Here is a 25,777-nt window from a genome sequence, read left to right on the forward strand (position 1 = left end):
TTATCCCTACTGTCTGCCTACTTCCTGTCAGGCAATCCTGTAACCATGCCAATATCTAACATGTCCCTAACATCTTTGGCTCTTACACCGCAATCTCCTGTGCAGTATCTTGTCATATATCTTCTGGAAATCCAAATAAGTCACTTCCATTTGCTCTCCTTTGTCTAACTTGTTCATTACCTCCTCAATCCTAACAAATTTGTAAGTATGACACCCTTGATGAGGCTGTGCTGACTCAGCCAGATTTTACCATACACTTTCAAGTACTCTGCAATCTCATCCTTAATAAAGGGCTGTAAGATCTGAACAATGACAGAGGTCAGGCTAACTGGCCTATAGTTTCCTGTTTTCTTCCTTCCTCCCTTATTAAACAGGTTTGTTGCATTAGTCGTTTTCCCCTCCTGACTCCAGATTCCTGATTCCTAAAGATCACCACCAATGCCTCTATAGTCTCCTCAGCTATATAGTCTCCTCCTATAGAACTCTGGGGTGTAGTCCATATGGCCCGGGTGACTTATTGACCTACAGGTCATTCAACTTGAAGAGCACCTTCACCTTAGTGATGGCTACTATACTCACTTTTGCCCTGACTTAAAGTTCTGGTATGCTGCTGATCTCTTCCACTGTGAAGGTTGATGCAGGGCACCTATTCAGTTTTTTTTCTACCATTTCTTTGTTGCCCATTACTACTTCTCCAGACTCATTTTCAAGCAGTCCAATGTCCAAGCTTGTTTCTTTCTTATCTTTCAGCTATCTAAAAATACTTCTTAGAATCTTTGTTTTATTTTACTAGCTAGCGTACTGTCACTGTTTTTGCCCGACTTACTTTTTTTGTCACCCTATGCTGGTTTTTAAAGACTTCCCAATGCTCTGGTCTTCACCACATTGTATGTTTTTATTTTTGCTTTTATATTCTCCCGGATTTCCTTTGTCAGCCATGGTTGTCTCTTTGTCCCCTTTAGTATGTTTCTTCCTTGGGATGAATTTCTGCTATGCCTCCCAAATTATCCCCCCAAAACCCCTGCTATTGCTGCTCTACTGTCTTCCCTACTGGGCTTCCCTTCCAATTAACTCTGGTCAGCTCCTCCAGCATGTCTTTATAGTTACCTTTACTCAATTGTCATACCGTTAGATATCATACCACCTTTGCCCTCTCAAGCTGTAAGATGAATTCTATCACATTATGATCACTGCCCTGTCAGGGTTCCTTCATCTTCAGCTCCCTAATTAGTCAACCTCATTACAGAACACAGTCCAGAAATGCCGTGGACTCTACCACAAGCTGCTCGAAAACAAATCTCCTAGACATTCCACAAATTTGCTATCAATCTTTTTTTTTCCCAGTTTACCTGTATAATGAAGTCCCTCATGATTATCGTAATAATACAACTCTTACGCACCATTTCTATCGCCTTGTGTATTCTTCCCGACATCCTGACTGCTGCTGGGAGGCCTGTACATTAGGATCTTTTTGTCCTTTGCAGTTCCTCAACTCTACCTACATTTGCTACGTCTATTGTCTCAGTCACTGCTATCAATTTCATTTCTTAATAACAAAGCAACCTCACCCCTTCTGCCAATCTGCCTTCCATTCGATAGGGTGTATATCCTTGGATACCTAGTTCCCAACTCTAATCCCCTTGCAGCCACGTCTATGATATCCACATCGGCCTACTTACAAATTTCTATCTGCGCTACAAGCTCATTTACCTTGTTTTATATACTGCATGCATCTAAGTACTGCTGTGTTGACTGGCCCCCTTCTCATAGTCATTCCCTTCTCTACGGTGTCTGAAGTTAAATTCCTGACCCTTTCCATATTCTCTGCCCTGGTTAGCACTGCTGCCTCACAGCACCAGGGCCTCTGGTGACTGCAAAGAGTTTGCACATTCTCTCCATGTCTGCATGGGTTTCCTCCGGGTGCTCCAATTTCCTCCCACACTCCAAAAATTTTTAGGTTAGGTGGATTGGCCATGCTAAATTGCCCATAGTGTTAGGTGCATTAGTCATTGGGAAATGGGTCTGGGTGGATTACTCTTCAGAGGGTCGGTGTGGACTTGTTGGGCCAGTGCCCTGTTTCCATACTGTAGGGAATCTAATCTATTACTTGTTCTGGAAACTTTAACATCTGCTGAGCCTCTCATACACCCACCCTAACTTTTTTCATCATTTTCCATGCAATTGAACCCACCCCCTACTATTCAGCCCAAACCATTGCCCTAGTTATGCGATTCACCAGGGCTCTGGTCTCACTATGATTCAACTGGAGTTCGTCCCATTGGAAGAACTCCTTCCTTCCGCTGTCGTGGTGGCAATGTCCCATGATCTGACACCAATTTTTTTTTTGAGCCACTCTTTCATCTTGTTGACCTTGGGAATTTGATTGTGGCTCAGCTAGTAATCCAGAGATTACGACCTTTTTTTTGGTTCTGCTTTTTAATTTAACCCCTAGTTGCTCATATTCCCTCAGCAGCAACTCTTTCCTGTTTTTGCCTAAATCTTTGGTATCTATGTGGACTTAAGCATCTTCTGTCCTTTTTAAATAATTTTAAACATTTAAGCAGGTCTGGAATTGCCCACATTTTTATTTCTAGATGAGTACGCTTGCCTGCAGTTTCTCATGCCATGAGAAGTGTTTTTCATGTAACCTTTTGTTAACATGTCCTTTTTGTTTCCTTTTCCTGGTGTACTTGTTAAGCTTCCCCTTTAAATGTATTTATACCATCTGTCTCATCAATTCATGTAGCAGCAAGTTCCCATTTCGAGCCATTCTGGATTGTCAGGAATTCCTAATTGGATTTATGAGTGACTGTCTTATACCTGTTATCCTAGTTTTGATCTGTCCAACAAGTGAGTGCATCTCCTGTATATCTTACTCATCAAATTTTTCACTGATATAAGGATCTCCATTGGACTGTTTCCAAGCAAAAGAAGGGAGGCACAGCAAAGCCTTTTGATCAAGATGTTGCCCTTTTGAAAAGCAAACTCTGGTTAAACAAACAAGACTACACTCCTCTCTTTCTTAGATAAAACTACTCAAACACGATCAAAAATAGTTGAAGTACAGAGCTTACTGAAGGGAAAGTATTGGGTAGGAGGAGTAAACTGGATGTTTGACCATGAATCAAGTCATATTATATGATGAATATGGAAGTCAAATCTCAAAGGCCTGACTGGATACATTGAGACATGACTAAGGAAATTGAAGAGTTCCTGAAAATTATATGTAAGGTTCCCATTGGATATGGATGTGTGCCAGAGGTTTCAAAAATAACCAATCTGACACCCATATTTAAGGAGGGAGGTGGCTTATCCAGGTAATTATAGGACAGGCAGCTAAATTTATGATAGGGAAAAGTTTAACTTTTTTTATTGAAACCACCATATGTTGACATTAAGAACATTGTTAGCTGTGAACAGCATTACTTTCAAAGTTATGAGAAAGTGATAGACATGGTAGAAGATAAAATAAAATGGATAATGTGTCTGAGCTTTAGGAACGTCTTTAAGATGCTTTGTGGGAGATTACTGGAGAAGATTAACTGGAGTTGGGCATTTCATTATTATTTGTTTAAATGAGGATTCAACTTTTCAGGCTTCTTCTGTTCAGTGTACATCGTTGATTTGAAAAAAAGCCTTGCAAGGAATGGTATCCAAATTTGTACGTGATCCCAAAGCCAAAGATATTCATAACTGGCTGTAGGTTTGCTCGCTGAGCTGGAAGGTTTGTTTTCAGATGTTTCATCACCATACTAGGTGACATTATCAGGGAGCCTCTGGATGAAGCACTGGTCATATGACCCACTTTCTATTTAGGTGTTTAGGTTTCCCTCTGTTGGCGATGTCATTTCCTTTGGTGGTCACTTCCTATTGCAATGCCATTTCTGGTTCTTTTTTTCACTTACTAACCCTAGCCCCCCCCCCCCCCCCCCAAGAAAAAGAACAGGAAATGGCATCACCAACCCAACGTTGGGTAAGATATAACCCAACGTGACTTTGGAAATACAGAATCTACACTATTATTTGGAGGTTCAAATGAGCAGAGTTCAAACATTTCACATGCCCATTATAATTATTGCAATGCTAGTCCAGGACACAAAGAGGAAGGAGCCACGGTGTGTCCGTATCAAGGTTTTCTATAACTATCTTAATGCTGTTAAAGTCTGTTAGAAATGTTGCTATATGTTCCGAACTGGGCATTTCTGTTGATTGTGTGGTGTTAACTTGTCGCCTTAAAATTCTTTCAGATATGCAACAGCGGAAGGTGGTACGACTGAGCAAATTTCGGCACGTCTTCGGACAGGCTGTGAAAAATGACCAGTGCTATGATGACATCAGGGTTTCCAGGGCCACCTGGGATAGTTCATTCTGTGCTGTAAATCCCAAATTTGTGGCACTAATTGTGGAGGCGAGTGGTGGTGGAGCATTTATGGTACTTCCTTTGCAGAAGGTAAGTGTGATAGCTTCTACGTTAAAAAGAGCTTGATCCTCCTGAGTTTGGTCATCCTCTCCTTAGCTTATTATATCTCCAAATAGTATTGTTGAACCTAATTTTCTCCCTCAACAGTTCACAAATTAGGAAATTTCAAACAAAAATATGAAAGCACATAGTAGCCCAGCAATATTTGGGCTTACAAATTTGAGAATTTGATGCGACTTGATCTTTTTTCAGGAGGGCATTTATGCCAACTGGCCACCTGCCATGATGGAATGTGCAAAAAGTTACTTTCCTATAAACACTTCAAGTTTGCTATTAACTTGAAATAAAAGCCGTTTGTAGAAAGAGACAATAGAGTAATAGTTTTCCAGTGTATACTGGTCACGATTGTCTAGATTTTAAGAAAGCAGGCTTGTTTTTAAAAAGACGATTCCACTTTGCTTGATGAAACAGGATTCAAAAGATAATAACAGAAGCTTGTATGCACATGTCCGTCGATTCCCTGGGGCTAAGTGCAGGCCACATTACCATCAACTGACTGCTCAGGCTTTATAACAACTGAAGTAAGCACTTCTGTTGTAATATTTCAGGAAGATCCCCCTCTGCCCTGCTTTCTTCTTCCTTCTCCCTCTCTCCTTTCCCTCCCTTCATATAGTCTCCCCTCTTAACTCCATCCCCTTGCTCTCTTTCTCCACCACAATATCTTCACTTTACTCATTTTCAAAACAGAGAATGGATCATTTTCCTTATTTTCGGCAACTTGTTTAGCAAAATGTGTATCTGCACTCTGGTGTTGTAATGTTTCTGTCCTGAAGACTATTAAGGCAGGGAAGGTGAGGTTTCCCACCCAGCGTTTATTTGTTCATGGATTAGAGTGTTTTAGCTATTTATGAAGCTTTAAGCAAACTTCAGTTTCTAAGGCAAAAGTTAAAACTGGAGTTTCTCTGTTGCAGTGCATAATTGACATTCTCCAAGGCAAAAAAAAGCAAGTGTGTTGGGTCGATGATTGATTGATTGGTTCTTACTGTACTGATGCAAATCAGTTTGTATTTTTCATTAATTTCTTTTTCCAGTATTGAGAGGTTGAGTTAGGATTGAAATCTCCTTCTGAATTTTTCAGTTTGGTTGATGTATAAATGCAGTAGAATGGTATTGCCTGAGGACAAGAAAAAAATTGGCACTTATGACAAATAACAAAAAAGTGTATTATCTAGAAAAGCAGTACTTCAAGTAATGGGAGGGTTGCCTGAAGTAGGTAATGGAAATGGACCTGACCTTGGAGTAATCTTTTTTGACGGTAGCAACATTATCTAACTTGATCAAATCATTGATATTGTACTGATAGATTTGTGGAGTCTGGTATTTTGATTCAATGAACCAGTTGAGATACTTTGTTTTTTTTTTGTCAGAGCTACTAGTGAGATTCCTTTGTATAAAATTAAAATAATTCTGCTGTGTGTCAGACATTAAATCACGTGGCAAATCCAAATAGGAAGAAACTGTTTTATCCCACAAACTGCAAAAGAAAACCGATGTTCAATCCATATCCCTATACCCCACATTCAAAGATTTGAAGGCTGGCTTTGAAGATGCTGTCCCGAGCAATATTTTTTATCCTAGATCTGGTTGTGCTGTGGTAACTTGATGTAAAGATGCTGCAAGATGTCTGTGGTTAGTGGTTTCCGAATGAATGATTGTAATTGTCAGTTGTGCTATACTGGAGGTGAGACGTGGGAGCAAGGTCAAGCTTTTAAAAATTTAATTTAAACTTGGAAGTGAGTGAAATTAATAAATTTGCTCTATTTCATTCTCTTGTGTAATCTATCTTTAGTCAGGTGAAGGAAACTAAACCAACCTTTTTCCCCACTTGGTTTCTTCCAATACTAATTCTTTCTGCAATTGACCACACATAGAGTCATACAACATGAAAACAGATCCTTCAGTCCAACTTTCACACCCCAGCCAGGCATCCCAATCTGACTTTGTCCCATATCTTTCTAAACCCTTCCTTTTCACATACCCATCCAAATGTCTTTTAAATGTTGTAGTTGTACTAGTCTCCTCCTCTGGCAACTTGTTCCATACATGCACCACCCCCTGTATAAATTTTTATGTGTTAAATTTGTCATAACTTCTTTGCATTGTTCCACTTCTTTGTGAAGCATCTAACTTGATTACATTGAATTGAATTTGTTATTAAAGGTGCAAAAACTACACAGGAAAGTTCAATATTCTATTTTCATTTCCCCTTTAATATTAGAGCGCAATAGATTCATTGTTGCTGGAGATTTTATTACCCCACACTGAATCCCCTTCCCTGCTGAAAATTTTAATTTATTAAAGATTGTTTAAACTTTTAGCTCCGAATAGAATTTCTCAGAAAGAAGACCAATTAATGTGCATTTGATGAAGACTGTAGAGACGGTGGCATGGTACTTTTCTTCAAATACTGTCACCTCCTTGCTCTTGCTCTCACTCTCACACTTGCTGTCCCTCCTTCAAACATTGCCTGATCCTGGGTCGCACCTAATGAAGCTAAAAATAATTTTTCACCTATGTTAAAACTTGTGGAAACATTACAAGGGGTTGATTTCTGGTTGCTTTGATATCAATGATGGTATTTCTGGTGAACGGATAAATAGCTAAAGATCATTCTTCTGAGGTTTCTGCACATAATCGCACAAAGGAAATTAACATACCAGGTTGAGCAATAAATGAGGACGCAAGCCATTGTAGTGTAATCTGGCCTAGTCTTTATCTCGTTTTATGAATGAGCAGTGACTTATTTCTACTAAATTGACTGAGATTTTCCAGGGCTGCAATAATTGGCTAACGGAAATGAAGGGTTAATCTTTTGAGAAAAAGTTGGGCGGTCTTGGCCTGTATCAGTTGACGTTTAGAAGACTGAGAGATGATCTTATGCATACAAAAATTCTGAAAGAACTTAACAGTGTGGATACTGAAAGGAGGTTTTCCCTTGTGAAATAGAGTAAAACTAGGCAACAATTATAAAATTAAAGGGGATATCAATTAAGATAGATTTTCTTTCCTCAGATTCATGAGTCTGACACACTTTTTTTTATTTTAAATCCCCCCAGAAATTATTAAAGGTGGGGGTCATTGAATACTTTGAAGAGACAGATGGATAAATGCTTGTTGAATCAGAAACTGGGTGGATATCATGGGTAGGCAGGAATGTGATTGAAGTCACTGTCAGATCAGGATGGAGCAAGCTATAGGGGACTGAAGGTTCTAATCTTCTAGTTTGTCTAAATAATCTGCACTTGGTTAAGTTTTCTGTGTGTACAGTCAGTCACCTCTATTCTAAATAATCTGCACTTAGTTAAGTTTTCTGTGTGTACAGTCAGTCACCTCTATTCATTTAGAAAAGGAACCAGTTGATAAATGATGCTTTTGAGTCTGCAGCTTAATTTATTGTGGAATCAGGAGCTGTGGAAGTAGTTAGGAATACTGAGGACTTAAAAGATCATTGGATGTCTTCCAGGAACAAATGGTCTCAAGCCTGTTGCTATGCTGTGCAGTGCATCCTGTTTCTGGTTCTGGCCCTGGATGATGGTGGGGGTGCTAGTTCACAGTCATACACAGAAAACTGAATGCACACAAATGACATGCATTTTTTTGTCATCGAGTTGTTTCATCAGCTTGCTTGAGTGGTAGATAATTTGGTCTGGGTCAGTAGGCTGTGTTTTCAAGCCTTAATCCAGTATATGAGCAGGAGATTAAAACTTGAATGGACCACCATTTTATTGGAGGTGCCATCTTTCAAATACTTTTTGGAGCCTGGTCTCTCTGTTCAATTGAATATAAAAATTCTGATGGCTTTTTGATTTGAAAGAGATGCGATACAACTAGTCATGCTCAAGTGCTTTCCTGGAATCAATTGAGTTAGTGGGTTGGAGAAGTAAAATAAAGTCAATGATTGTGCAAGAGTGGAGAGTGTGCACAAAGTTTAGAGTAAATCGTGATGCTTTCTCCCCAGAATAATTTTGCAGTCAATGATGGAGACAGTGCTGGAGCGTCTGAGCTCATTACCCTGAACCATAGCAGGGCCATAAGTGTATGCATCAAGCCTTGACTTCAGACTCGAAGCTGTCAAGTGATAGCCTCTGCTGCTTAACCAGTGCTTCTTGGAGGAAGAGGAATTGCATGCAGTCCCAGTTGCTGTGGGGTTAGTGAACCCCTGGGTTAGTCAGTTCATTAATCATAAGACAGACATAGCAAGTAGGACCACAGGAAAGACACATACAGCCCACGTTGGTGTATGATGTTAACGGCAATCTTCAGATTTTGACTTTGGCAGTTGGATGTGATGTGCCGATGCGATGCTAGACTTTGGAATTTTCTTTGATTTAAATAGGAAATGTGGGCAAAACTAATCTTGAGTCATTTGTATATATGCATGCTGTACATATCCTGCAGCTAACAAAGATGGATTTCTGCATGTATTGAGACTTAACTCCTGTCTTGTATTGACAGAGGTGGTGGGATTCTGGACAAGATCATGTGACACATCTTTTGATCCATCACAATTGCTTGCAAAGGGGGTCTAACAAGATGTTGCTTAATGGAAAACATAAATCATTCAGCCATTGGTGGCTGTTCCTTCAGCCTAACTTGGGAGTCATGTCTCTGTTACTCACTCACTCACTTGTTCGCATGCTCGGTCTCTGTCTGTCTGTTGCTCGCTCATTGTGTACCTCCCAGACGCGCGCACCCCCTAAGCTTTTGATCACGTGCACAGCAATTCTCCTGGCAAAAGACCTAACATGAAGTTAAAACTATTTTAAAAGCAGCGCTTGTTGGGTCAAGTAATGACTTGTCTGAAATGTCAACCAGTTAATCAATTGGGAACATTCTTTCAGTTTCATGTACAGTGTACTTTTGTTTTCATCAACTGGTGGCTGTCATTCAGTAATGTGTGAGATTATATGTTTGTGTAATTTCAGAAACGGTTGGATAAATTTTCTTTTGGGTGCAGAATCCTTTTAATTCATGGAATGTGGGTGTCGCCAGCTAGTCCAGCATTTATTGCCCTTCCCAAGTAGCCTTGAAGATAGTTGAGAGTCAAACACATTACTGTGGGTCTGAAGTCTCATGTAATTTGGTGGTTAATGTGTCCTTTGAATCCTGCAAAGCAGCTCCTATCCAATAATGTTCCAAGTTAATCCACCAATTCGAGGTTTTTGGAAAACTGATGCTTGGCAGCGTGAAAATTATGTTAACATGTAGGTGAAGGTAGAGAAATGTGTACTTCACACAGTTTCCCATTTTGTTTTAAACAGTAAATCCTCACAGTTTTGACACATTAGATTGTTAACCCTTGAGCATACTAATTTTTATTTTTATAAAAGGAGTGCTTAAGAGCAGAATTGATTCCAGCAGAAATGAATGAATTTTATCTGATCCTAAGTTGAGTACTGTACTATTATAACACCCTTTTAGTACTTGAATATGAGAGATGGGAGCCATAATCCTTTTCTTTAGTATATAGCTAATAATAGATCTGTTGCTGAAGCTGCCATACAAATACTTTTCACTACTGATGTCCACAACACTCTTCAGGAATATATTTAGGTTTAAAGGATTAACCCAAATAGTTGATATGAGCTAAACATTTGCTGATTTGTATTCTGTCTGTTCATCCAAGTCTTGGAATCAGTAATGGTTCTAACATCACAAAGGATTCAACTTAATTTACCTGCACATACTTGTGGACTTTTTCAACTAATTACAATATTAGAAAATCCATTAATTTATTGTAATGAAGAACTTGCATTTATATATTTATTGAAGTCTGGATATCCCAAATTCATTGCAGCTAATGAAGTGTTGTCATTGTAATGTAGGAATCATGGCAGGTATCACAAAGAGAATTTAAATAATTAGTTGGCTAGGATACAGGGTGAGCAATTCTACTTTTCACTTCGTGACGTGGAATCTTTTACATCTACTCAGCCCTCTACATTTCATGGAAGTGTTGTTGAGGTTCCATATTCCTGTTTCTAACATTTAGCATGAATCCACATTGTGCTGACTTTAAAGGTTAGAATGCTGCCACAGTTGACACTTGAATCTCTGTTGTGGCTCACTAATAGAACTCAATATACTGTATTGTGATTTTGTGATGCAGTATTACTGAGCAGAGCTTTGTTCCTGAAATGGAACCTCTTTGACCAACTATGGTTATCAATCCAAAGGTCCAGTTCCCTAAGTTGGGATTTTGCTTCTGCTGTCAGCTGGAAGTCCATTCCATGTATTCACTCTGGAAACCTTCTATCAGTTGTCTGACATTTTTACATGCCTGAATCCATCCCCTTCCCTCACTCCTGGAGTTTACCTCTGCATTTTTTGCACTTGCTTTTCCTGTACTGTTAACGGTCTTGACATTTCAAGTTTCTTCCATCTTTTCTCAATTCCAAATGTTTTGCTTTTGGATAAGTCTTGTTGTTTTCTGCACTCCCACGAGTGTTTGTTTTGGCTCCACTGTATCTAGGAGAGCAGAGCTCAATATCATCGGCCATATGGCTGTGCTAGAATGTGAATAGCTGATATGAGCTAAACATTTGCTGATTTATATTCTGTTTGTTCATCCGAGTCTTGGAATCAGTAAAGGTCCTAACATCAGAAGCAGCCTGTTCAGTATCACTCATCACTTCCCAACCCTGGTCGGTTTCATGTACCTGTTTTCTACCCTTTTGCTAATTTCTCTCTAACGATTTAGGATGTAACTAAGACTTTGTCATCTTGCATATGAGTATCTGAGAGACTGAAGGCTGTAATTCAATGTGCAGCCTTTGAGTGTAAACAAGTAATTTTTTTTTTTGGTAAACTTAAAATACCACATGTCATCTTCCTTGCCCCACATGCTAGTTGCTTTATTTCTGATATGACTGTGTGTCACTGAAAAAGAACAGCAGACCAGGCAGCATCCTGGAGCAGGGGAGTCAAACTTTCAGGCATAAACCCTACGTCAGGAGTAACTGAAGTGGAAGGGAAAGATTCCATAAATGTAAGCTGCGCATTCTCTTTCCTATAGTAAGGCAGTGAAAATTGATTGACACATATTGTCCTTTGGTGTTTGTTAAAAGATGGTTAGTTATTGACTGAAATCCCGCACACAGTTGCCACCAGAACTCAGTTGTCTTTTGATTAGATTTCCAAGCCCTTTCTGGCCCAAGGTATTTATGCTGACTTACAATGTCTCCTGCTGCAATCAGAGTCTAGATTCGAGTGGTGCTGGAAAAACGCAGCAGGTCAGACAGCATCCAAGGAGTAGGAAAATCGACGTTTCGGGCAAAAGTCCTTCATCAGGAAGGGCTTTCTCCTGAAAAGAAAAAGACTTCTGTTCGTATACATTTTGTTGGGATATCCCAGAACACCTTACAGCCCATTTAAATATTTTAGAAGTGTAGTGACTGTTTTCATGTGGGAAACATGATGTGATGAAGTAAGCAGGGAAGAGACTTGTGTAGTGTGTAACCCTGATAGGTCAAATGGTCTGTTCCTGTATAAATGAGCATACATCCCTTTAAAAATGCTCAAAAGATCCTTCCCCTCTGGAGAGTTTATTTCTGTGAAATTATTCAGTTAAAGTCTTTATATTTAAAATTTAGTATTGATAGAAGTTCATTTGTTGGAGTACTTTTTTTGTTTTCTGGAGCTTCCAGCCTGCTCATGAACCTTTTTTACGATCAGTGTTGATTTTGAAGGGAATAAGTGACACTGTTTATCTGGTATGTCTGCTCCTACCACCCACGTAATATTTGCCAACAGGGGTGGCATCTCCTTAAAGCATGCTCTCTCGTACCCCATTGGGCGTAGGAGCAGAAGAAGACCATTCAGTCTGCCGGCTTTCCCTCTGCTATTCAGTAAAGTCATGGCTGCTTTGATCATCTTCAACTTCACTTTCCTGCCTTTTCTCCATAATCCTTGATCCCTGAATTGATTAAACATCCATTTTAGTCTTAAATATATTTAATGACAAAAGCTTTAACAGCCTTCTGCTGTTAAGAATTTGACAGATTTGCTATCCTTGAAGAGAAAAAATTCTTCATTTGTTGTAATGGACAGCCTCTTACTGACAATATACTCTTTTTAGTCTAAGACTTTCATATAAACGATGCAACCTCTATCTACTGAGCCCCATAAGAATAGTGTATGTTTTGATAAGATCGCTCATTCTTGTAAATGTCAATGAGTAGAAGCCCAACCTACATAATCTCTCATAAGAAGCTGCCTCCATATCAAAATCAACCGAGTAGGCTGTGATCTGTTTTCAGTGCCAGTACATATTTCCTTAGGAAAAGGGATTAAAACTGTATTTCTGGTATGGTCTGGCTAGTGCTTTGTATATTTTTAGTAAGACCTCCCTATTTTTATGCATCATTCCTTTTGGAAATAATTGGCAATATTCAATTTTTTGCTTTATTCATTCAAGTGATAAGGGCATCGCTAGCCAGGCAGCATTTATTGCCCATCCCTGATCACCCAGAGAATAGTTAAGAGTCGACCACTTTATGGTAGTTCTGGAGTCACATGTAGGGTCGTGAGTGTGGTGCTGAAAAAGCACATCCGGTCAGGCAAAGCATCCAAGGAGCAGGAGAAGGATGAAGGGCTTATGCCTGAAATGTTGATTCTCCTGCTCGGATGCTGCCTGAGTTGCTGCGCTTTTCCAGCACCACACACTCGACTCTGATCTCCAGCATCTGCAGTCCTCACTTTCTCCTAGTGTCACATGTAGGCCAGACCAGGTAAGGACATCAGTTTCCTTCCCTGAAGGATATTAGTGAACGAGTTGTGTTTTTCTGACAGTCAACACTTGATTCATGGTCATCATTCAACTCTTAATTCAATATTTATTGAATTCCGATTCCACCAACTGCTGTGGCAGGATTTGAACCTGGCTCCCCAAAACAGTTTCTGGGTTAATAGAAACAAAACAAAAACTGCAGATGCTGGAATCTAAAGTAGACAGTCAGGAGGCTGGAGGAACACAGCAAGCCGGGCAGAATCAGGAGGTGTAGGAAGTGTCCTGAGGAAGGGTTGCACCTGAAACATCGACTTCTGGACCTCCTGATGCTGCCTGGTTTGCTGTGTTCCTCCAGCCTCCTGCCTGTCTTCTCTGGGTTAATAGCCCATCAATAATACCAGTGGGCCATGGCTTTCCCGGCTCTACCCCCCCCCCCCCATTCAATTTTGCGCGCTCCTTCTGAATAATATCACCCAAGTCTGTTGGTGAACTATTAGATCATTCAGCATCTGCAATGTACCATATGTCCCAAAAATCTCGCTCGTTCAAAAAAAGTTAGAGTACCAACTCAAATGAAGAACTATGCTTTTCAAATGTTGAATTGTTTGATGCTAACCTTGCAGAACAATTGACAGATTCAAGCTTACAGCATAGAGTTCTGAATGTTAATGTTTGTGGCATACAAGAAAGATTGTTTTAGGGTGTAGGTTTGCTCGCTGAGCTGTAGGTTTGATATCCAGACCTTTCATTACCTGGTTAGGTAACATCATCAGTGGCGACCTCCAAGTGAAGTGAAGCTGTTGTCTCCTGCTTTCTATTTATATCTTTCTCCTGGATGGGGTTTGTGGTGATGTCATTTCCTGTTCATTTTCTGATGGGTTAATAGATGGCATCTAGATCTGTGTGCTTGTTTATGGCATTGTGGTTGGAGTGCCAGGCCTCTAGGAATTCTCTGGCATGTCTTTGCTTAGCCTGTCCCAGGATAGAAGTGTTGTCCAAGTCGAAATGGTGGTTTTTTTTTCAACTGTGTGTAGGGCTATGAGGGAGAGGGAGGTCGTGTCTTTTTGTGACTCGCTGGTATTCATGTATTCTGGCGGCTAACTTTCTTCCTGTTTGTCCTACGTAATGTTTGTGGCAGTCCTTGCATGGAATTTTGTAGATGGCATTGGTTTTGTCCATGGGTTGTACTGGGTCTTTTAAGTTTGTTAGTTTTGTTTGAGAGTGTCGGTGGGTTTGTGTGCTACTAGGATTCTGAGGGGTCTCAGTAGTCTGGCTGTCATTTCTGAAACTTTGATATATGGTAAGGTGGTTAGGGTTTCTAGCTGTGTTTTGTCTGCTTGTTGTGGTTTGTTCTTGAGGAATCTACGCACTGTTTTTGAGTATCCGTTCTTCTTGAATACGTCGTATAGGTGGTTCTCCTCTGTTTTTTGAAGTTCGTCTGTGCTGCAGTGTGTGGTGGCTCGTTGGAATAGTGTTCTGATACAGCTTCGTTTGTGTGTGTTGGGATGGTTGCTGGTGTAGTTGAGTATTTGGTCAGTGTTTGTTGGTTTTCTGTATACTCAGATTTGTAATTCTCCCTTGTCCTTTCTACTGTGATGTCCAGAAATGCGAGTTTGTTGTCAGTTTCTTCCTCCTTGGTGAACTTTATGCCTGTGAGGGTGTTATTGTTGATGTTAAATGTCTCTTCTATCTTATTTCGTTTTGTGCTGACAAAGGTGTCATCTACGTAGCGAACCCAGATTTTTGGTTTGATGTTTGGTAGGGCTGTTTGTTCTAGTCTTTGCATTACCGCTTCTGCTATGAATCCTGATAGCGGAGATCCCATGGGTGTGCCGTTGGTTTGTTTGTTGACTATGTTTGTGAAAGTGAAGTGGGTGGTGAGGCACAGCTCCACTAGCTTCATGATGTTTTCGTTGGTCATGTGATTGATGGTGGTTGGTGTGTGTGTGTGATGGTCTGTTCTAAAAGTGTGGCGAGTGTTTCCTTTGCTAGGTCGATGTTGATGGAGGTGAACAGTGCTGTTACGTCGAATGAGATCATTGCTTTGTCTTCCTCTGTTTTGGTGTTTCTGATTTTTAGGAATTCCTGGGTGGAGTGGATGGAGTGCTGTGACTCTTCTACTAGGTACTTCAGTCTTGCGTGTAGCTCTTTGGCCAGTCTGTAAGTTGGTGTTCCGGGTAGTGAGACTATAGGTCTGATTTATGGATTTTTAGTAGTCCGTAGAATCATGGGGTGTTGGTCCCCACCATAAACAACGCCATAAACAAGCACATAGATCTAGTTGCCAACTATCAACCCCTCAGAAAATGAACACAAAATGACATCACCACAAACCTCAGGAACCCTATCCAGGAGAAAAATATAAATAGAAAGCAGGATACAACAGTTTCGTTTCACTTGGCGGTCGTCACTGATGATGATACCTAGCCAGGTAATGAAACGTCTGGCGAGCAAACCTACACCCTAAACCTCAACATGAGCTACAAACCTTCACAAACCTTGAGAAAGATTGCTATTGTAGAAACCCTCTCAATTGTATTTTCATGGGGCTCTGCAACAGAGATTAATGCTTGAAAATTCCTGTTTTGAGATATTTTGATCTCCAGTAAATTGCATTGTAAGCAAAGTTGTGCCATTGTTGTATGTCTAATATTTGATCATGGCATAATTGGTAGACCTGGCAGCAGTTTGCTTTGTTTGTGATGTTAAAGCTATACAACCCTATGCAGTCAGATTGGGCTGCAAGCAGGTCCACTCCCTGTGCCATCTTCCCTTTGGAAGAAGGGGGAGACACTATACAAGTCTGAAAAGAACCATCTTTCTGCTTTCATGTTTCCTCAAACCTGTTACAAATGAGAAGGTCTGATTTGACGAGTTGCTTTGCAGAATTTTCTGAATTGTGGATGATCGTGAAGGATTCTTGTTAGGGAGGTGATGAAGACCAACATAGAAGATTTGCTTTTGTGAATGAGTTGAAACATCAATGTTTGCTTTGTGTAGGCAATTCCATAATTAGTTGGTCTATTTAACTTGATGAAAAGGAGCTAGAGGAATGGTGTCTCAATTATACTTGTCTTGTGCCATAATACCATGCTAAGTCATGTTTTGTCTCTTCGTCTCCCTTAATAGAAACGGATCAATTGTGCTGCTAGCAATTGAGAGCTAATGTTTTCCACCGTCCAAAATAATTGAAAATCTAGTTACATTTTATGTACTCTTCAGTGGGATAAAGGTCCTGGGTAAATCCTAACCCATGACAATTTGGAGGTGATAATCTCAGAAGTCACATAGCACCAGGTTATAGTCTAACAGGTTTATTTCAAATCTCAACATAAATTTGTTTATAACCTGGCGTCATGTGACTTCCGACTTTGTCTATTCCAGTCGATTACGGCACCTCAACATCATGGTGGTGATAGGATATGGTGACTTTGGAAAGCTCACAAGATGTTGAATGTGAACATAAATTGATTATAGATATTTTTTCAAAATGTTCATTTCTATTGAAGAACTGGAAGGATTTAGTAATTTCTGATTAGTATAAGCTTTTTATTTTGATTTCTTTTATACTTCTTAATCCTGATCAAAAAGTGTAAATTGTGAAATTTCTCTAGTTCGGAAGCCAGTTGCAAGTTCTCTCATCCCTTCAGTCATAATCAAACCTCCTTTGACAGACTGAAGCCTAGATAGATTTAATAGCCATTCTTGTGAACTTTAATCGAAAGTAAGTTTCGTCTTCAAATGCCAGTGATTAGTTCTCTTGGTTCAGTTCTTGGCATAGGTTATTTCGCATTGAACCTTACCTAGAATTATTTCTACTAGCACAGACAGTGGTAGCCAAGTAGATGGATTTGTTCAATTGAAAAGTGGAGATGATAATCTGAAACAGTAATCCCACAATTACAAATCCATCCTAGATCCTGGACTGTGTTGTCGTCTGGCATCGTCCTTGTGATGAGCAGACCTGTCAGTCAGATGATTTTCAGATATGGATCTTTTAAAGACAAAAAAAACCACATGCAGTGAGATTAAAACTCCATTGTTTTTGGACTGGGTTTCCCACTCATAACTCCACCCACCCCACCCACTGTTTCAAGACTCTGCTCCATGTGAATATCAGGGCCAGATTTCAGCGCAATGTACCAGGGATCTGAAATTTTCCAACAATATTAACCTTGTACGTTTATATAATGTGTAACAAGTCTTCGAGCTGTTTGATATCCTAAGGTGAAACAACAGTTGCTGATCTCTTGCAGATACTAGCCTCAATTCAAAGTGTCAAGGAATCATTGGGAGCAAAAACAGAAATTGCTGGAACAACTCATTCACTGTGTTTTCTCTCCACAGACACTGCTCCAGACCTGACATTTTCCAAAAATTTTATTTTCAGCATCTGCAGTTCTTTGGTTTTTCATCAGTTGAAGCATTTTTTTTCTCTGGGTACAGCTTATGTGCAAAGTATAGCAACATAACTGGTTGCAACCTTTCTATGAACCAGGCTTTTTGTGTTTCCATCCTGTTGATGTGACCAGTTTTGTCCTCCTGTAGTTAGTTTTGGAATTAGTTCACTGTAAGTGTGCTAATTCTTTTAGCCATGGTTATCATTTGTTGATTATTCCTTCAGTCACTTTTAAACCGCTTTTTACATTTTCTAGCTGTTATCAAGGCTGTTAATGAACCTTCCTATTTTGCTTGAAAACCAGTAACTACTGGACCCTGCCATTAACCACATTGTGTTTGTAATTCACTTTCTGTAATGGTGGAGAAGCTGCTGATGCTGTAACAATTCAAATACACAACTTTGTGCTGTTTTAAGAGAGATCCTTGGAAGGATGCTTACTCGCCCACCTTTGAAATGACTGCATTTTCTTGTATTGTAGACACATCATGAAATTAAGCATTCTCGGAATTCTTGTTCCTTTTCTTCTCCCTGCTTTGAAGATTAATATGTTAAGGTGCAGATATACAGTTGGAAGGGCAATGTCACTCATTTTTTCTCTTGTCCACAGCACTGAATGTAAATGAATACATCTTCATCAAACAATGATTTATGAAGAATACACATTCTGTTTAACCTTTTCATTAGCCAAGCATTCCCTGAAGGCACTGAAGATATGTAAAAGTGTGTGTGGACATGATGCTAATGAAACTGGATCAAGGCTCTTTGGCCAAGCAATTCCAATGGTACTCAAGAATTTCTCACAATCGACTTTGAAAGTATAAGTACTATTGTTTCCCATTGTCAATATTATGGGAGTGAGAATGAAGAAATAATGTTGATTCTCAATGAACCGATCAAATTTTGGCAGTTTGTTACATGACTTATTCTGGTACTGGAGAGCTATTGGCAGTTGGTTTAAGTTATGAATACTCGCAGAAACTGTAGTGGTGCAATGGTATTGTCCCTGTTTCTGGGTCAGAAGGGCTATGTTTAAGTCCCACCTGCCACTAGAGGTGTGGCAGGTCTGAAAAGGATGAGTATTTCAGAAGAGCAAGGAGAAGATGCAAAAATTGTTCTGAGTTCGCAAAGGTCGTGTGCTTTTTTTTAAATAAAAATGTTGTGTCTAGGACTTGATACTTTGACTCAACTGGATCTGCATATTTCCTGAAGCTGGAGCCAATTTAAAGGAACCATGAGTAAAAATAAATTTCCCAGTTTATGTTGATTTACTGCAGCAATGAATCAGGTTAGTGGCTGGGATTGTAGTCACTGATTCATCAATTGTTAAACTAGAACTTGTAATAATGTAGGTCGGATGCTAGTAAAATGCCAGTATCTACAGACTTAGCTTTTTATAAAAAAAAATCACCAACTGACTTGAATTCTGCTATTTAGTTTAAAAAGGGTTGTAAGTTGCCCTTGACCCAAAATACAGTCTTAATTTCTTGACCAGCTGTGTCTGAGTTGATAATCTAAGTGGTACAGATATACAACTGCCATCTGCAGTAGTGTCACATGACCTCTGGCTGTTTATTTGTATTTTTCTTATTTTTGCCCAGACACTTTTTCCTCATGGTTTTTTTTTCAGTTTTGGTTCCTTCCTTCCCCTGAAGGGGCAAGCTAACACTACGATATGGTTCTGTGGATTTGAGCAATCTTAAGTAACCATCTCAACTAACTCTTTGTGCAACAAATAGACTTTTGAACCATGGGCTTTTGCCTAACAAAAGGAAGGCAATATGCCATCCTCACCCTGGTTCGGCCTACATGTGAGTCTAGACACACAGTATTGAGTCTTAACTGCTCCATTTGAAATTACCTAGCAAGCAACTGAATTCACGGGCAGCTAGGGATGGGCAATAAATGCTGGTGAACCAGTGATGCCCTCATCTCACAAAAGATCAGGAAAGGAATATTATGATCACCGAACTTCTAATTGTGGCGACTGTGTCATGATAGAAAGATGTAAGCATCATTGAACATGCAATCTTGGGTTTTGTTTGAATATAAGTAGTGTCATACAAGTAGTGAAGTCATGTGGTTAGTTCTGAACTTTTTTTAAGCAATTAAATTGGAGCAGATGCTGCTTGCATAAAGCTTGTCAAGAAACTGGATTGTAGAATGGGTCACAGGGACATTCACACTCCATTTCAAGCTAAATGACAGCATTAAGCCATGCTGATCAGTCTTTTTTAAAAGCCATCAGTTCTATAAATTGCCAACATCTCCTGGCCCCCGAATTTAAAAGGCAAAATATAACTTGTTCATGGAAACACAGGCTTCAGATTGTCAACTGATGAAGCCGTGATTAGGAAATTACTCCATAAAACTTAAACCTTTGATTCAGTGCAGCTGCAAGCCAGCATAAATTACGAACATTTCCCTTTTTCTCATCCAGGTTTTCTATAAAGGGGCTCTGCCACCAAGAATGCATGCACTTGTGTGAATTGGCATGACATCATGTCCCAAAGATAAAATCTGTGACCAGAAACTTGTACCACAGCAATTTTGGACTTTTAATATAGTTAATATTGACACTTTTGGACTGGTAAATAATGGCTGTTTAATTTTTTAATGAATGTTTTGGTTAATTTAACCTATTTTTCTAATCACCCTGTTCAGAGATGTTATTATGCACTGAACCAGGTGGGACTTGAACCCAGCCTTCCAGGTTCTGTGGGTAGGGTCGATACCATACCCACAACTGTTTGTTTAGCACAGTTTTGATACTAGGAGAAAGTGAGGACTGCAGATGCTAGAGATCAGAGTCGAGTGTGTGGTGCTGGAGAAGCACAGCACAGCAGGTCAGGCAGCATCCAAGGAGCAGGAGAATAGATGTTTCAGGCGTAAGCCCTTCACCAGGAATGAGGCTTGTAGGCCGGGGCTGGGGCTGGGAGAGGTGGTCGCTGAGAATGCAACATGTAGATGAAGTGGGGGAGAAGGTGATAGGTTGGAGAGGAGGGTGGAGTGGATAGATGGGAAAGGTGATGGACAAGTCAAGAGGGCGATGCAGAGTTGGAGGCTTTGGACTGAGATAAGGTAGAGGGAGGGTAAGTGAGAAAACTGGTGAAATCCACATTAATTCCATGTGGTTGCAGGGTCCCAAGGCGGAAGATAAGGTGTTCTTCCTCCAGGTGGCTAGGGTGTGGTGATGGAGGAGACCCACGACCTGCATGTCCTTGGTGGAGTGGGAGGGAGAGGGGGAGTTGAAGTGTTTAGACACTGGGTGGTGGGGTTGGTTGGTGCGGGTGTCCCAGAGATGTTCTCTGAAATGATCCGCAAGTTGGCATTCTGTCTCCCTGATATAGAGGAGATCACGTCGGATACAACATTTTTGATACCCCTGTATTCTTTGGGTACTACATCTGAGACTGCTCAAGCTCCTTATTGATGCAGAGAGGAAACTCTGTAGTCCTGTGCTAATACTGGAAAACTGCTTTGTTCCTTATTGCCTGTTTTGTACAATTGCAGACTAGATGTGAAGTGGAAACAACCTCAGGTTCAGTAGAACTGCGTAACTTATTTTGTCTTTTGTGTTAGCTGATCATGTGGCCTCAGATTGTTGAACAAGTGGATGATGGATCAGTTTGGAGTTATGCAAAGTGAGTTGCTATGACCTAGAATTCAGTTAAAGCTTCCAGAAGTGGTCTGATCTGAATTTGAGTCTGGATCCTGGAGGCAAAGGTGAGCACAACATAGCATAGGCCTTGTGGTAACCCTTTTCTGATGGTGTGAACAATAATTATCTTTGGCAGCAGGAGTACAGATATATCCTGGTTACGTTTAAAGTTACTGCTTTCAATTTTGAATTTTAATATTTAGCAAGAAAAACTTTCCTTCTATGTTGGGATTTGCATGTAAATGTAATTTAGGCATTTCTTGATGAAAAACCATCTGAATTTTCAAGTCCCAATGCACTGTCATTTGTTGTAGACTTTGAGGAGTGTGATTTTGCTCCTGTGCTGTTGCTTTATTCCAGTCATGTGAATAATTTCTGAAAAATTATATAATGCTAAAACTCTTCAGCACAGTAGTTTAACTATTTATTCCTTTCCTAAACCGCAGTAGAGGAACCCTCTAATCTGTTTCATCCTGAACTCCGGGTGTTTGCAGGTTGTTTGACCATGTGTAGCATCGCAGTTTGTACATAACCTATCTGCATATGTGCATATTTTATCCCTCACTGCAGGATTTGAAAAGTATCTTTGTTCCACGTTTCTTTATATTTGTTATTGTTTGCATCCAGTGGAGGCAAAGTTGTGTATCTGTCATTGTTTAATGGCAGTGTGATGATAACAGTCTAGTAGGTTGCTGGGTATTTATCCCAGTGGAGTTGAGAAGAATGGGAAGTAATTTTAATGAAATATAAGATACAAAGAGTCTTAATAAGATATGTGCTGAGGTAATGTTGGAGAATCTAATGATGAAATGGCACAGTTCCAGAATAAACCATTACCCACTTAAGATGGATGAGAAGGAATTGCTTGTCTAAAAGTTCAGTCTTTGAATTCTTTCCACATAGGTGGACTCTGGAGTTTGAGATATTGATTGTATTAAAGGTTTAGATTGATTCTTCAACTGTGGCAGATTTCAGGGTTACAGAACAGGTAAGAAACTGGCATTGAGGTCAACATTATGTTGACCATATCCTTAATAAATGGCAGAGCAGGCTTGAGGGACCAAAGGTCCTACTTCATTCTTTGTTTGACTTCAGTAAGAAAATCAAGTTTGCTGGTCTGCAGGTTGTGTTGTATAGCATAGAGATGCTACTGAATGCCTTAGTGGTCTTATCCTTATGGTATCCTTGAGGGCAGCATGGTGGCACAGTGGTTAGCACTGCTGCCTCACAGCGCCAGAGACCTGGGTTTAATTCCCGCCTCAAGCGACTGACTGTATGGAGTTTGCACGTTCTCCCTGTGTCTGCGTGGGTTTCCTCTGGGTGCTCCGGTTTCTTCCCACAGTCCAAAGATGTGCAGGTCAGGTGAATTGGCCATGCTAAATTGCCCATAGTGTTAGGTTAGGGGTAAATGTAGAGGTATGGGTGGGTTGCGCTTCGGTGGGGCGGTGTGGACTTGTTGGGCAGAAGGGCCTGTTTCTACACTGTAAGTAATCTAATCTAATCTAAAATCTAATCTACTGTTGAAGTAAACATCTGGATCAAAGTTTTTGAGAGTTTGCATGTTGAATTTGTGCACAGTGAATTGTGTATACTACGGAGAAAGCTGTTTTTCTGCTATTGACGTAATTCTTTCAAAAGAAATGTATAATTGCTAGTGAAAACTGATATTATTGGGCTGGTCAGGCTGAGGGACAGGTGGATATGGTAGATAATGTTTTGTAGAAGGCCAGTAAAGTGTTTGACCTCTTTCCAGATTAAAGTTTTCCTTTTGTGGTTAGTTTCAATATTTATTAAAGAACATGCAGCCTTTTTAGGAACTGCACTGAGGCCTGAAGCCTGTTTCCATATGTACATTGACTGCTCCTAGGACCCCTTCGCCCACCTCCAACACACTGCATCCACCTGGACACCCCGCGCTGGCCTATTACCTGCCCTCGACCTCTTCATTTCCAACTGCCGCCAGGACATTAACCGCCTCAACCTGTCGTCCTCCCTCCCCCACTCCAACCTCTCACCCTCACAACGTGCAGCCCTCCAATCCCTCTGCTCCAATCCCAACCTCACCATCAAGCGGATAAAGGGGGCGCAGTGGTAGTCTGGTGCACTGACCTCTACACCGCTGAAGCCAAACGCCAACTCGAGGACACCTCTTCCTACTGTTCCCTCCACCATGACCCCACCCCCCCATCACCAAACCATCATCTCCCAGACCATACAGAACCTCATCACCTCGGGAGATCTCCCACCCACAGCTTCCAACCTCATAGTCCAGGAACCCCGCACTGCCCGGTTCTACCTCCTTCCCAAGATCCACAAGCCTGACCACCCTGGCCGACCCATTGTCTCAGCATGCTCCTGCCCCACTGAACTCATCTCTACCTACCTTGACACTGTCCTATCCCCCCTAGTCCAGGAACTCCCCACATACGTTCGAGACACCACCCATGCCCTCCACCATCTCCAAGACTTCCGTTTCCCTAGCCCCCAACGCCTCATCTTCACCATGGATATCCAATCCCTCTACACCTCCATTCGCCATGACCAGGGCCTCCAAGCCCTCCGTTTTTTCCTCTCCAGACGTCTCCAACAGTACCCTTCCACTGACACACTCATTCGTTTGGCCGAACTGGTCCTCACCCGTAACAATTTCTCCTTTGAATCCTTCCACTTCCTCCAGACCAAAGGGGTAGCCATGGGCACACGTATGGGCCCCAGCTATGCCTGTCTCTTTGTTGGCTATGTAGAACAGTTGATCTTCCGTAATTACACCGGCACCACTCCCCACCTCTTCCTCCGCTACATTGATGACTGCATTGGCGCCACCTCGTGCTCCCGCGAGGAGTTTGAGCAATTCATCAACTTCACCAACATATTCCACCCTGACCTTAAATTTACCTGGACCATCTCTGACACCTCGCTCCCCTTCCTGGACCCCTCCATCTCCCTTAGTGACGACCGACTTGACACTGACATTTTTTACAAACCCACTGACTCCCATAGCTACCTGAATTACACCTCTTCCCACCCTATCTCTTGCAAAAATGCCATCCCGTATTCCCAATTTCTCCGCCTCCGCCGTATCTGCTCCCAGGAGGACCAGTTCCACCATAGAACACACCAGATGGCCTCCTTCTTTAGAGACCGTAATTTCCCTTCCCACGTGGTTAAAGATGCCCTCCAACGCATCTCGTCCACATCCCACACCTCCGCCCTCAGACCCCACCTGTCCAACCGTAACAAGGACAGAACACCCCTGGTGCTCGCCTTCCACCCTACAAACCTTCGCATCAACCAAATCATCCACCGACATTTCCACCACCTCCAAAAAGACCCCACCACCAGGGATATATTTCCCTCCCCACCCCTTTCCGCCTTCCGCAAAGACCGTTCCCTCCCTACCTGGTCCACACCCCCTACGACCCACCCTCCCATTCTGGCATTTTCCCCTGCCACCTCAGGAACTGTAAAACCTGTGCCCACACCTCCTCCCTCACCTCTATCCAAAAGGCCCTAAAGGAGCCTTCCACATCCATCAAAGTTTCACCTGCACATCCACCAATATCATTTATTGTATCCGTTGCTCCCGATGCGGTCTCCTCTACATTGCGGAGACTGGGTGCCTCCTAGCAGAGCGCTTTAGGGAACATCTTCGCGACACCCGCACCAATCAACCAAACCGCCCCGTGGCCCAACATTTCAACTCCCCCTCCCACTCTGCCGAGGACATGGACGTCCTGGGCCTCCTTCACTGCCGCTTCCTCACCTCCAGACGCCTGGAGGAAGAACGCCTCCTCTTCCTCCTCGGAACACTTCAACCCCAGAGCATCAATGTGGACTTCAACAGCTTCCTCATTTCCCCTTGCCCCACCTCATCCTAGTTTCAAACTTCCAGCTCAGTTACTATCTCCTTGACTTGTCCGGACTTGTCCGACCTGCCTATCTTCTTTTCCACCTATCCACTCCACCCTCTCCTCCTTGACCTATCACCTTCATCTCCTCCCCCACTCACCCTTGTACTCTATGCTACTCTCTCCCCACCCCCACCCTGTTCTCGCTTATCTCTCCACGCTTCAGGCTCACCGATGACCCCGATGAAGGGCTTTTGCCCGAAACGTCGATTTCGCTGCTCGTTGGATGCTGCCTGAACTGCTGTGTTCTTCCAGCACCACTAATCCAGTATTTGGTTTTCAGCATCTGCAGTCATTGTTTTTACCTTGCTCCTAACTCTTAACCAACCACCACATTACCACTGTAGTCTTGATATATTTTTCGAATTGTATCATGAATAAGGCTTCTTCAACACATGCTCTGTCGAGATCTGCCTTCATGCGTAACATCAATTCAATGTTACCAAAAGTGTAGTCTTCCTTTTGGGCTGACATGCAGAAGTTCTGCCCTCAAGACACTAATCCTCATGACTAGGCTAATCTGAAGTGAGTAGCAGTTCTGTGATCTCTGCATTCTGTTTGTACACAGCTGAATTTCAAACCCTACATTTGGTAAGATCCT

The 25,777-nt window shown here is 41.4% G+C and overlaps 1 protein-coding gene across 3 annotated transcripts in view; it reads left to right on the forward strand.

Annotated features, from left to right (window-relative positions):
- Positions 1–25,777, forward strand: part of coro1cb (coronin, actin binding protein, 1Cb) — a 172,216-nt gene that overhangs the window by 61,326 nt on the left and 85,113 nt on the right. For all 3 annotated transcript variants that reach the window (XM_072587935.1, XM_072587936.1, XM_072587937.1), the window contains one exon: positions 4,248–4,450. In XM_072587935.1, coding sequence (XP_072444036.1) covers positions 4,248–4,450 — 203 coding nt within the window. The remainder of the gene's footprint in view (positions 1–4,247; positions 4,451–25,777) is intronic.

Source organism: Chiloscyllium punctatum, chromosome 17 (genome assembly GCF_047496795.1).
Source record: "Chiloscyllium punctatum isolate Juve2018m chromosome 17, sChiPun1.3, whole genome shotgun sequence".
Classification (NCBI taxonomy): domain Eukaryota; kingdom Metazoa; phylum Chordata; class Chondrichthyes; order Orectolobiformes; family Hemiscylliidae; genus Chiloscyllium; species Chiloscyllium punctatum.